Raw genomic sequence first — 14,356 nt, forward strand, 5'->3', positions numbered from 1 at the left:
TGTGTGAGATCCCGGTGTAACCTCGTTCTCTGTGTAAGATCCCGGTGTAACCGCGTTCTCCGTGAGAGATCCCGGTGTAACCTCGTTCTCCGTGAGATCCCGGTGTAACCTCGTTCTCCGTGAGATCCCGGTGTAACCTCGTTCTCCGTGAGATCCCGGTGTAACCTCGTTCTCTGTGTGAGATCCCGGTGTAACCTCGTTATCTGTGTGAGATCCTGGTGTAACCTCGTTCTCTGTGTGAGATCCCGGTGTAATCTCGTTCTCCGTGAGAGATCCCGGTGTAACCTCATTCTCTGTGTGGGATCCCAGTGTAACCTCGTTCTCTGTGTGGGATCCCGGTGTAACCTCGTTCTCTGTGTGAGATCCTGGTGTAACCTCATTCTCTGTGAGAAATCCCGGTGTAACCTCGTTCTCTGTGTGAGATCCCAGTGTAACCTCTTTCTCTCTGTGAGATCCCGGTGTAACCTCGTTCTCTGTGTGAGATCCCGGTGTAACCTTTTTTCTTTGTGTGAGATCCCGGTGTAACCTCGTTCTCTGTGTGAGATCCTGGTGTAACCTCGTTCTCTGTGTGAGATCCCGGTGTAACCTCGTTCTCTTGAGATCCCGGTGTAACCTTGTTCTCTGTGAGATCCTGGTGTAACCTCATTCTCTGTGTGAGATCCCGGTGTAACCTCGTTCTCTGTGTGAGATCCTGGTGTAACCTCGTTCTCTGTGTGAGATCCCGGTGTAACCTCGTTCTCTTGAGATCCCGGTGTAACCTTGTTCTCTGTGAGATCCTGGTGTAACCTCGTTCTCTGTGTGAGATCCCGGTGTAACCTCGTTCTCTTGAGATCCCGGTGTAACCTTGTTCTCTGTGAGATCCCGGTGTAACCTCGTTCTCCGTGAGAGATCCCGGTGTAACCTCGTTCTCTGTGTGAGATCCTGGGGTAACCTCGTTCTCTGTGTGAGATACTGGTGTAACCTCGTTCTCTGTGAGATCCTGGTGTAACCTCGTTTTCTGTGAGATCCCGGTGTAACCTTATTCTCTGTGTGAGATCCTGGTGTAACCTCGTTCTCCGTGAGAGATCCCGGTGTAACCTCGTTCTCTGTGTGAGATCCTGGGGTAACCTCGTTCTCTGTGTGAGATCCTGGTGTAACCTCGTTCTCTGTGAGATCCCGGTGTAACCTCGTTCTCTGTGAGATCCCGGTGTAACCTCGTTCTCTGTGTGAGATCCCGGTGTAACCACATTTTCTGTGTGAGATCCCGGTGTAACCACATTCTCTGTGTGAGATCCTGGTGTAACCTCGTTCTCCGTGAGATCCTGGTGTAACCTCGTTCTCCGTGAGATCCCGGTGTAACCTCGTTCTCCGTGAGATCCCGGTGTAACCTCGTTCTCTGTGTGAGATCCCGGTGTAACCTCGTTCTTTGTGAGATCCCGGTGTAACCTTGTTCTCTGTGTGAGATCCCGGTGTAACCTCGTTCTCTGTGTGAGATCCCGGTGTAACCTCGTTCTCTGTGAGATCCTGGTGTAACCTCGTTCTCTGTGAGATCCCGGTGTAACCTCGTTCTCTGTGAGATCCCGGTGTAACCTTGTTCTCTGTGAGATCCCGGTGTAACCTTGTTCTCTGTGTGAGATCCCGGTGTAACCTCGTTCTCTGTGTGAGATCCCGGTGTAACCTCGTTCTCTGTGAGATCCCGGTGTAACCTCGTTCTCTGTGAGATCCCGGTGTAACCTCGTTCTCTGTATGAGATCCCGGTGTAACCTCGTTCTCTTGAGATCCCGGTGTAACCTCGTTCTCTGTGAGATCCTGGGGTAACCTCGTTCTCTGTGTGAGATCCTGGTGTAACCTCGTTCTCTGTTTGAGATCCCGGCGTAACCTCGTTCTCCGTGAGATCCCGGCGTAACCTCGTTCTCTGTATGAGATCCCAGTGTAACCTCGTTCTCTGTATGAGATCCCAGTGTAACCTCGTTCTCCGTGTGAGATCCCGGCGTAACCTCGTTCTCCGTGAGAGATCCTGGTGTAACCTCATTCTCTGTGTGAGATCCTGGGGTAACCTCGTTCTCTGTGTGAGATCCCGGTGTAATCTCGTTCTCCGTGAGAGATCCCGGTGTAACCTCGTTCTCCGTGTGAGATCCCGGTGTAACCTCATTCTCTGTGTGAGATCCTGGTGTAACCTCGTTCTCTGTGTGAGATCCCAGCGTAACCTCGTTCTCCGTGAGAGATCCCGGTGTAACCTCGTTCTCCGTGTGAGATCCCGGTGTAACCTCGTTCTCTGTGTGAGATCCCGGTGTAACCTCGTTCTCTTGAGATCCCGGTGTAACCTCGTTCTCTGTGTGAGATCCCGGTGTAATCTCGTTCTCCGTGAGAGATCCCGGTGTAACCTCGTTCTCCGTGTGAGATCCCGGTTTAACCTCATTCTCTGTGTGAGATCCCGGCGTAACCTCGTTCTCCGTGAGAGATCCCGGTGTAACCTCGTTCTCCGTGAGAGATCCCAGTGTAACCTCGGTCTCTGTGCGAGATCCCGGTGTAACCTCGTTCTCTGTGTGAGATCCCGGCGTAACCTCGTTCTCCGTGAGAGATCGCGGTGTAACCTTGTTTTCTGTGTGAGATCCCGGCGTAACCTCGTTCTCCGTGAGAGATCCCGGTGTAACCTCGTTCTCCGTGAGAGATCCCGGTGTAACCTCGTTCTCCGTGAGAGATCCCGGTGTAACCTCGTTCTCCGTGTGAGATCCCGGCGTAACCTCGTTCCCCGTGAGAGATCCCGGTGTAACCTCATGCTCTGTGTGAGCTCAAGGTGTCACATCAGTTTGTATGTGGTTTCCAGGTGTGAGACTGCATGCTAGATTGCCTGATGTTAAGATGTCTTCTCTTGTGAGGTCACCATGTGTGTGGCATCTGCCCATGTGTGACATGAGCTTCTGTAGAATGTCTTCCTGTGTGAGATGCTGGCCTGAGTCTGAGAGAAGCCCTGAGGTATCTGACCTGGGTCTACGCGTCTTCTGATTGGTTTCTTGTCTTGGTTTCAGGCTGGTTCTGCGCCGGATCCTCCGAAGGGCTGTCCGCTTCAGCTCTGAGATACTTCAGGCTCCTCCTGGTTTCTTGCCCACCTTAGTCCCCACGGTGGTGGACATTTTGGTAAGTCTGCAGCGAGTAGATGTCAATGTGAAAAGTTAAGGACTTTCCAAACAGGGTTACAGAAACTGTGCACTTCCACTGCTCTGTGAGGAGCAGCACAGGACTTGTATCATGGTCTGCAAGTCCTGCGGTGAATCCTTAAGGGAAAATCACAGATCCTAGCAAACCTTTACACACGCATTGGAACATTACACACTATATGCTTTGTATACTTCAATAAATCACAAAACAAACATAGAATGCCTATCTCTTGTTTGTCCTACTTGTATTTACAATAAATCCTTACACCGGGACCGTATGTCTTTTTGCCCTCGGTGTATCCTGATTAGGAAGTCCTATATAGGGTCGGAGAATATTTACACCAAATATACAGTGGGGGCAGAATTCATTCCACTGAAAATTCCCAAATGGTTCAATCTATTCCCTTTTTTTTATAAAAAATGTTTTTGCTCCAAACCACTATTTATACAAATGCCAACGCGTTTCGACCTTCTCCAGTTAGGACTAAAAAATCATTTTCAAAGTAAGGTCTTCTTCAGGGCTGAACAATGTTGTGGTAGGACATCTTTACACCGGTTTTCTTCCAGCTAGGCATTCTATGCTTATTTTGTGATTTATTGAAGTATACAAAGCATATAGTGTGTATATATTAATGTTTGCTGTATATATATGTGTTTTGTATAGATATGATTCTAGGAGAGGTGTAAAAAATATGAAAAAAATATGAAATGAAAGATATTCTCAATTTGTAAAAATATTGAATGATAAGTACAAAATCATATGTTAAAGCCCAAAGTCAAAAAAAGGACTATTGTGGCAATAAGAAAGAGTGTGATCTATGGTTTCAGAGGTATTTCTGTTTATAAACATATTAGTTATCGATTCCAGCTTTTGTCCCCCTAACCTGAATCACCCTGTGTTATATACTCAGCAAACCTTTCTCAAGACCGTTTAGTTGATTCCAATTTGACATGGCTCCCCAAAAGTCTCCAAGCACCTTTCTTTGCTCCCTGCACCCCAAATGTATCATCCGTTCATGTGATAGCTATCGCGTGATGTGAACCTCAATGCTGTCACCATCACCCGTTGTCATGTGTGTACACGGGGGAAGCCCTGTATCACTGCACGAGTTATGAAGCTGTTCCTATAAGATGAGATGCTCATAACATAACAAAAAAGATTAGTGTAGACCTTGGGAATCCGAGTATTCTGTGATAGGACCATGAGTTGAGTCAGAGCAGCCTATCGTTGACGGAACATTTTAAACCATAGACGATTGGACGGGATCTCCGGGATGGCAATTCCAGCTCCCAGGAGCAGCATTGAATTGATAGCTTTGAGAGAGGTGCTGGCAGGAAGGTGTTTTACTGCATGAGGAATGTAAAATGTATGTCTCTTCTAACAATTCAGTTCCTAACAATGTTTTTCTTGTTTATCAGGGTGATGCCTACCCGGAGCTGAGGCGAGACACGAGCCAGGTATGGACATTGTTTTAAGTGGGACAAAAAAACTGGGTGATCTCTAAAAAGGGGCGTGGCCTTAGAAGCCCAACTAGGAATTATTTCCAAGAGGTGTGGCCTATATAATGAAGGGTGTGGCTTAAAACTTGCAAAGTAAAATCCTGTGCTTCCTGTAGTGTAGCAGCCAACCAGCATTTTGTTGCCTCTCTGTGAGTTTTTGTGTTATTGCATCCCAGACATATCACAGAGTAACAAACCTGCACCTAAAGCAAGCCAAACCTATTGGCGTTGCCAATGCTTGTTAGCAGTTTCAGATAAGTGAGTAACAGCAATGAATTAGTTATGAAAAATGGGAATTAAAAATTTTTCAGTTCAGGAAATATGAGGCTGTGAACTGAACATTGCTAAGGTCCAGTCTTTTGAAATGTCTGTCACTCCAGTTCTTCCCGTCACGTCACTTTCCTCTGCACTCGCTCTGTCGGACAGACCCTCCAAGATTTTGCGATTTGCACTAAATATTGCAAAATTGGGACTCGTGTAAAAATCCCACGATTTTTGCAAAGGTCCCGGATAATGACAAAAAATACACCTTGAAGCCTATTTTCCTCTACTTTTATTGACCCTGCGCTGGTCAATAAAAGGAGGGTGAGCAGGAGAGAGGTGTTTTAATTCCTTCTCTCCTGCCCTGTGATGACTCTTTGAGCTTCCTGGGGCAGAGCCCGCGTCCAAGCGCCTTAAGACAAGCGTCGCCGGACCAGCTAAGAAGGAGAAAACTGCTCCTGCTGGAGTCCGCGACACAGAAGCAGCATCTTTTTGCCATCAAGGGCCATATGTATCAAGATACCCATTTGCGATTCCCAAATAGCGATTTTTAAGAAATCGCTATTTGAGAATCGCAAATAGGTATGTATGTACAAAATCGAATTTGTTTTGCGATTTCTTGATATTCCTTAATTTCGAATTCGCAAATTGAGAATTCGCAATTAAGGAATACTTTCACATTCATTTCTATGGGCCAGGAGGCCCAAAGGAATGAATGGGAAATTATTCTCAATTTGCGAATCGCAAATTGAGAATAATTTCAAGGGTGCAGGGGTGTCCAAAGGACACCCTGTTGCAACCCTGAAATAAGCATGGGTGCACACGTGGCGCACATACATGCCCTAAGGGCATGTATGTGCCTCACATGGCACTTTGAAAAATGCAAAAATGTGCATTTTTCAAGGAATTCGCAACTTACCACCAACTAGAAGTTGATGGTAATTTGCGATTACTTAAGGGCATTTTGCTAATTTTTTTTGCCACATACTGCATTTAAGGAATAGCAAAATGTGCGATTCCTTATTTTGCACCAGATTTTGCTTAATACATTCCATTTAGCAAATTCGCATTCGCAAAGGCCAAAATTCTGCGAATTTAGGCCTTTGCGAATGCGAATTTGCTTGATACATATGGCCCCAAATGCATTGGTCAGCGATTTGGGGCATTTCAGAGATCCTAAGAGGAGTCTGTTACCCTCAAGCAAGCTTTGCTTTTAGAAACTGCACAGACTGTGTCATTGGCCTCACCTGCAGCTCATCCAAGCTTAGAGGTGATGGTTCAACTTCCCTTCTGCTGTTTTCATCAAGTTATTTTTATAAAGAAACCTACACTTCAAAATACTCTTGCGGTCCTCCTTACCTACCTGGTGACAGAAGTGATCGAAAGAAGGCGGGTGAGTCTGACGGGTGCTCTACTGCGCAGAGGTAGTTGTAAGGCTCCTGGTAGGAGTACTTGAAGTGTCAGTAAAAGGTGAGGGGGCTGTAGTAGTGCCAGCAGTTGTAGCAGTAGGCATCGCACTAATAGTACACGCAGTAGTACTAGCGGGTGTATTTACTACCAGTAACAGCAGTGTCAGTAGTAGTCGTACCACCAGATGGAGTCCAGCTCTACTGCTAGTAGTTGTAACAGTACTTGCGGAACCACCGCTTCCATTACTGTTACCACTGTTACTAGTAACAGAACTGGTAATACCTGGATTTGTGCATCTGATAATAGTCTAGTAGAAGTTATCGAATTAGTGCAGTTGTGGTACCGGTACTGGGCGTATGTGATTTACTACCACTGAAGACAGCGATTGTGGTATGTGGCCAGGGCTCACCGTGGACCTTGCATTTATGGTCCTTATCTGAAACTGTTAACAAGCATTGGCAACGCCAATGAGGTTTGGCTTTTTTTAGGTACATGTTTATTACTCTGTGATATGTCTGGGATGCAATAACACAAACTCTCCGACTGTCTCATGTCACCTTAAATATTCAACTCAAGGCACGCTGCCTCGTTCACAAGCCTCTTTCTGGAGTGGGGGCTCCACCAGGCGATCTCACACCAGGAAGTATGAGCCCCCATGCTTCCTGCAGTCCTCTTGTAAAGCTCTTGCAGTGCCCTGCGTTTCAGATGGGCGCACATTGGAGGGAAACCCTTCAGAGTGTTACAGCTAAAGGTTGTAACCAGCTCCTGCTCATCGTCAGTCTATCGAGGACCACAATATCCTTTGTGAAAGATTAAAACAAATTTAGTCTCATAGTCTGGCTTTGATTCGTATTTCCTCTGCCTCTATAGCTTGGTTTACTATCTTCATTCGTCTTGTTTGCCTCTTTCTCAAGCGCACTCTGTTAGCGGTTGTCGCGGCACGCGTGGTAGTTCTGTTAATACTAGTAGGGAGCCAGCCTAGCTAGTATTAGCAGTAGGTGTGGTAGTAGCACCAGTAATAGTACTGGAAGACTTCTACACGCTAAGAGCACATCCCCAGTTGATCATTATGAATGTTATTCTTTGGGGCTCTCCGGCATTGGCCGCGTGCCAGAGGCCGCCTAATCTCACTGGACTCTGTAGAGAATACAGGAGTCGATGAAGCCAGACTCTCCGACACATGCGCACTTAACAGGCTTTTTAAGGTTACAAAGGAGTTGATGATAATGAGTTTAGTAAAGTTACAAAATTATGGACTTACAATGTTTGCCACCATTGTAGCCTTACTCAGCCCGCCTTCGGTCAGAGCTCGAGACCCTAGGATGTAAAAGAATGACTTCATTCCTCACTCGACATCTGCCTACTGTGAGACTGGGGCCAGCACCTAATCCTGCCCTTTGACCTACATCCCTCGGGTCAGAGAAGGCTCATCACACAATGTGGAACACAGCTTAGTACGTAGTGTAGGATACAGTGTAACACACAGCTTAGCTCGCAGTGTAGATACAGTGTAATGTTAAGCATAGCTCATATGGTAGGATACAATGTAGCACACAGTGTAAGATACAGTGTTGTAGTGTAGCTCCTATCTTCCCAATAGGCTCTGCGCATTGGAATAGTACCTACAGCAGTAAAGGCCTAGGCCAGACGTTAACTAGGTCTACTACTGTTGATACTAGACTTAATTTTTGGGTTTGCCAGCTAAGCTCAGAGTTCGCTAGAAACTTTCTCGAATGTTCAAGGAAGGATTAACTCCCCTGATTAGACAAGAAGGGATTTAGTTTCTGACAACCATAGAACATGACAACTTTGCTCTCCCCTAATCAAGAGTCAATCTCAAGAGTCGTGTGAGCACAAGGCAATTATTTTACTCAGTCAGTACGTGCATTCTTAGTCTCATCAGAATGTAGAGAAAAGGAAGAGACGGGCGTGTTCAATAAAAAGATGTTATTTATTGATCAGTCTCTTTTCTCGTACAAGAGAAATGGATCGATATTATTGCAATACTTATAGTTAAGTAAAGTGCATACATTAGAAGCAATAGTATAAAATAATACTGTAAAAACATTGATATGGTTTCTGAGCCATATGATGTTTAAAATGATTAAAATATATTTACATACACATATACATTTGACTAAACGTACTCAACTGGTGTTTCTAAATACGTCTACCCCGTGTACCTGACCTAAGTCTAATGCGTGGGCGGGAATAGAAAGTTACAGTTTAAGTTAAGTTTGTTTTTGCCAAGTGAATAACTAAAGAATTCTCTAGGAGGGGTTATTCAGTTCTGTACCTGGAATTTAGGATGAATGAGGAATGGTATCTCTTTCTCTGCTCTCGATATTCCAGGCTGCCTGCGAGGGCTACCCGGAAGCGCCGGTGCTGGGTCTCTCGGCTTGAGATAGCAGCGCGTCTCTCAGCGCGTCAGGAAGGCGGGGCTGCTGCCTGCGGGGTCTGCTTCTGCTCTCGGCTTCGGCAAGTATGGCTGCTCCGTCTTGTCACCACGCGTGTGTTTTGCATAGGGCAAGATCGGCAATATTTATACCTTAAAGGTGCCGGGATTGACGTAAGGATGGACATAGGTACGTCAATAAAGATGTCATACGACTTGCTCGTTAGCACATTCTTTACTAAAGTTCTCTGTGAAATCAAAACAATGGCCGCACGGATTATCCAGGTTGTCATAGGTTTGATTTGTTATGAGAACGTCGTATGCCTTATCAGGGGCTGGAGGAATATCGCTTGTCTAATTAGATCTCAAGCGTTATGACCTAATCAGATAACACGTTCCTGTGCCGTAGTGTGACTGCGTCAGATAACGGTATCTGCATCATGGGGAATTTCTTGCCTCATGGGCTGACTGTTAGTTAACTAGCTAGGTAGTTTAACCAGAATAGGGTCAGGAATAGGGGGATCGATTCAGAACCTATAGAAATACACGACACCCACTCCACGCTAACTATGGTCATATCTACTAATCTATGCATAGTATAACATAGTACAACATACTATAGAGTATAGTGTATACCTTACCACCCCAAAATACATAAATGCATTTTGAAATTTTCAAATATACTGAAAAATTGCAGTCATATATATCGTATGCACTTAAGCTATGAATCAAATGCAAAAGTAAACACGCATTGTTATGCATTATTGCTTGTTGGTATATGAGAAATACACATGAAATGGCTCTTAATATGGCTATACAGAAAAAAAGTCGAAACCATTTCATCACATAAAATATATTGCGAACATACCAGTGGGCAGCTAAAGTCTATATAAAGTCTATAAAGAATCTAAAAAAATAGAAATCTTAGTTCTCTAGGAATAGTTTCTTACTTTAAGCAGAAGATCAGTGTCCCGGGAAAAAATATATAGAAAAATATTTTAGGGGCTTGCTGAAAAAAGTTGCTGTCCGTGAACTGGATTGTAATTGTTCATGTGACTTTATTATTAAAGTTGAAGGCCGAATTCAGGGAACGCCGCGTGCGAGTTTACTCAAAAGTCTCTATTTCTGTTCCGGAGAGAACATCATATCATTCAGGCTTTCGAAAAAACTGTCAACAGCTTCATGGGAAAGTTCCACTAAGTCGGAAATAGGTGTAACCATGCATTCGTGCGCATGATTGTCTCCATTGACATTCTGATTCGCATTGCTGACAGAAGGTCGTACCTGTTCGATGCTGCTTTCATCTTGAACTTCACTACTCTTCAATCGCAGTGGTGAAGATTCCAGGAATGCCGTCATCAGAATTGGCAGCCTTTGAGGGCAGCACAGTGCGTGAACCTTGGTAGGAACCAACAGTGTATCTGCATCCACTGGCGCATCCGATTGTAGCGTCAGACAGGTGTCTAACACGCATTCTTCTCCGCATAGCAGACACCTTAGTACAGGTAAAACACACCTTTGCCACATTGGTCGAAATGATAGAAACCAAGTCATGTTTAGGTCTCTAAGCCGGGAGAGTCCCAGGATTTTTGATATCCGGTCCCGGTATCCAATGGCTAGGATCGTATCTTCCATTGTCGTGAGATTTTGTTCTGTGACATGGGTTGCCATAACGAAAAATAAGGACCAGGAATAGGATTCCTGCAATTAGTCCTAGGATCAGGGGAAGTCCGCCAAAAATCGAATGGTCGAAGTCTGGAAAAATACCCAGTATGGCTTTGAATGGTGTTAATGCCATCGAAAATACTGTCTTAAATACCTTTGAGACCCCTGTGGTATCAGAAATATTTAAGATTTCGCTCAGGATTTCCGCGAAATGTACGGGGGAATTGGTTGATAATAATGTATGTATCTCTGCAGTCGTCCTTGCGACTTGTAGATCATACGTTTCTTTAGATGACGTGAGCCTTGTAGGCGTCTGAAGAAGCACTGTTTTCATTCTGCTTAAAGTGTCTATTCGAATAGAAGTAATTTTCAGACCGGGCCATGCCCTTGCCTCCCTGTCTGGAAAGGAGCTGGGGAACAAAGAACGTCCACAGCACTTGACCTTCGCCGTCGTAGTGACGAGATAAGGAGTCCCGGGCATAAGACTACAGCATCTGCGGTCTACAATAAGAATGTAACTCCCATTATAGAGTCTGTGAAAGAATGGTTCTATTTCAGTTGCAGGTGCGCCTTGCTGGTGACATGAAAGGTTGTATGAATTCCCTTCACAGGCTCCGTGCAAACTAATACCGTTACACAGAAGCGTGCCGCTCAGTGACATAGCACAATTGTTGCCACTAAGAAACACTTTCTGTCCTTTGTTACTGACACATGCATGTGAATAGGGCAGGTTCCAAGTTGTTTTAAGGTACCCTTTTCCCAATTTCTCGTACATGCCAGCCTGTATATATTTTTGGCAGTATTGAAACCTGAAGGTTGAGATTGGAATATTTATGATTCCGTGTATTATCCATTCACTGACAGGTCGTTCTGACATTGTCATTGGTAATCTTTCTAGTTTTTCAATGCTCAAGATTGTATAATCAGCACCCTTCTGCGCCATACCGATTTGTCTATCAGTAAGGTTAAAGATTTGGAATAGTGACGTTGTGTTGATTAAACGCCAAGGCACATAGCCTGAACGCAGATTTTGTAACGTCCAACCAAGCTGTACAATAGAACGCAATTGTGACTGACCATGTTGTAATAATAGTAAGTCTTGCGATAATATATCGATTGCTGAAGACACAATGCTGTCCAATGAAAAAATTCTGGAGGACAGAGTCATTAACCCATTGTCCACTACAGAAAGTGATTTTTCCAAATTAATACGGTCAATTTCCCGTATTCTTTCTGCTGTCTCAATTTGAGTAACCTTCCAGGCCTCATTGTATGCTGCATATACAGAGGCTGCTATGAAACGCTTATGACGCTGTTTGCGTGGTCCCAGTATGAAATCACGCAAGTCAGCACCATCAGTAAGTAAAGTTAGGTGTTGCTTAATTTCAGGCAGTGTGGAATACTGTAGCCATTGGAGGCATAATTTGCCCACACTGTAGGTTGTTATTATCCCTGGGTGATGTCTTTGAGGATATCTAGGGTCTGGCCTGTTCATTTTGAAACCCTGTGTTTTATTCAGGAATCTATCTTGACAGTTATTTGTATCTGTGGGCCAGATCAACCATTGTTTCCAATCAGGATGTGTTCTGTTTTGGTTTAATATATGGTTTATGTCTATTTCTTCATCTGTATCAGAGTTATTGCTAAACATTGTTGGCTTTGGAATAGACAGGTTATTTAAATCTTTGATTTTTGCTAGGCCAAGACAGGTGGTTTGTTGGACGGTGTCATTTAAAAATATCATTTGTTCTGGGATCATGCAGGCTCTAAACAAAGCTTCTAAACCCTGTACTTGCCATTCTTTTGTACCCCAAACACTTTTCAAATCAACATGTTTGTCCCAATAATCAAATCCAAAAGTATTCATTTTTTCAAAGAAAGAATCTGAATATATCAATTTTGTGTTGGTTATCATGGTTTTCATCCCTGTCTTATTTGACAATTTGTAATAAAATGTTTCAGCATTAGTTATGTTAAAACCTGAAAAATATGAATATTTGTCATATACGGTTCTAGAGCTCCCTTTTGGAGGTGTAGCACAATGTTCCCATTGATTAAAACTTAAAACATTTCTAGGTTGTGCAGATTTATGCAAGAAATGGTTACCATAGTGGTTATAGCAATACATACTATCATAATTTGTAGAACCCTGCAAATAATCATGTTTTGTAAATTTAGCAGACATTACTAAGTCAGACATCATATTGTTAATACTTTCAAAGTCCCAATCATCAGCAAATGAGTTTGGTTTTGCAAAGTCACTCAAAGAGATCTTGATTTGGTGTGGATATTTCAGGATTTCGACCGGACCATAAATTTCATAGTCAGTGTTGTCCCAGGCTACCCCACCAGGTATTGGAATTGCTGTGAAGTTGGCTGAAGAAAGTTCTGAAGAAAGTTCTCGTTTCTCGACGTGTGAAGATGTGTGTGGTTTGAGGACCAAGTTGATGTTCTGACTTGCTGTGTCCATTTTAGCATATTTTCCCTCAATGAAGCGTCCCAAAGTTAGTACCATGATGAGCCAAAGTATGAGGATAAATGCACCAAAACCCACCCAAAATTCAATCCATGGAGAAACTAGATATGTTTCTTTCAGTTGTTTCAAAAGTTCCTTCGCTTTGTCTTTAAAGGATTTTGATGATGGCTGTGTCTTTTGTTCGCTGAAGCCTTCAGAGGAATCATCGAAGTTGATGAAGTAACCGGATGCAGTTCTGTCAATTGTTCCAATTGGTTCAGGATTTTTGTTTCTCGCATTTTCACTTGGTACTTCTGTATAGATTGGTGTGTCTCTACTAAATGTCTTTATTTGGGTTTTCAGAGGTCTAAGTTCTATTGCATTGTTGCATAGTCCTTGTTGTTCTTCTGTAGGCGTTTCGAATGTGATGAGCCTCTTTGATAGGACCTCTGTACTGGTAGCAAACCTTGGTGTTCTGCTACTTATTGGGAGTCCACTTGGCCTACTGTTTGTTATCGGCCACATGTTGTGGTTTTACCAGGTCGATGGATACAACTCGGTTCTCCTTTTTTCCAGCAAGTGGCGGTAGTACAACTGATCTTGTCCCGTTGACAGACAAGACAGGAACTGCTTTTCTGTAAGAAGGCCCAAATTCCTTCTTTACCGCGATCTTTTCTCTGACTAGATCCCCGACTTTTGGAATCCAGACAGGTCTTGCTGGGACAGGTGGTGAATCTTCAGTGGTTGTTGGCTGTTGTTTCAACTGTATGTTGCTCAGGTCTTTTCTTGTTTTGTTTAAGTCCTGCAAAATAGCCAAACGGTCTTTGACATCAAAGGTTTTTTCTGTTACCACTGAAGTCTGACTATCAAGGTCAGAGATCAACATCCTAGTTCCGAATAATAATTCGTACGGACTGAATCCCTTCAGAGAATTTCTTGGCAAGTTATTTAGACTACGTTGGACACTTATTAGATGTTTGACCCACCCAGCTCCCGAACCTAATATCCTTTCTATTATAGATTGCTTTCTGTCTTGGTTTTTTCTTTACACCATCCCATACCCTCAGGAAGGAAGTGAGAAGATTCCCGCTGGGCTGTGCTCATTTGGCCATTCCTTCCCCCCCCAGGCTGGATTGCCTGAGAAAAAGAAAAATTGGTCGAACGTAGCATGCTCTTAGCGTATATGCCATTTAGACTCGCAAATCTTGTATAACAGTCCGGACGTCAGCCGAGTGCTGTGGATCTACATTATAAGTGGAACTAGCCTGTGTATGTTAATCGCAAGCCATTCTTTTTGCTGGTAATATTATCTGCCTTGATACGACGAGGTATTAAACTGCTTCTCTCCCCACTGCGATCTCTGTTACAGTTTGGGCAGTTTTTTACAAACATGGTGTGACGCAGGCTCATGCCTGGCCACCAGTACCGTGATTGTATTTCTTCCAGAGAATCTTTTAATTTAAGGTGTCTGTGACCCTCGCCCATGTGTGCGTCTGCGATTAACAAGTTTCTCCTGTCCATGTTTGGAATCAC

The 14,356-nt window shown here is 44.0% G+C and overlaps 1 protein-coding gene across 2 annotated transcripts in view; it reads left to right on the forward strand.

Annotated features, from left to right (window-relative positions):
• Nucleotides 1–14,356, forward strand: part of LOC144824366 (alanine--tRNA ligase, mitochondrial-like) — a 259,848-nt gene that overhangs the window by 22,546 nt on the left and 222,946 nt on the right. For both annotated transcript variants that reach the window (XM_078683478.1, XM_078683479.1), the window contains exons 7-8: nt 3,009–3,117; nt 4,557–4,595. In XM_078683478.1, the coding sequence (XP_078539604.1) occupies nt 3,009–3,117; nt 4,557–4,595 (148 nt within the window). The remainder of the gene's footprint in view (nt 1–3,008; nt 3,118–4,556; nt 4,596–14,356) is intronic.

This window comes from Lissotriton helveticus, chromosome 3_1 (genome assembly GCF_964261635.1).
Source record: "Lissotriton helveticus chromosome 3_1, aLisHel1.1, whole genome shotgun sequence".
Lineage (NCBI taxonomy): Eukaryota > Metazoa > Chordata > Amphibia > Caudata > Salamandridae > Lissotriton > Lissotriton helveticus.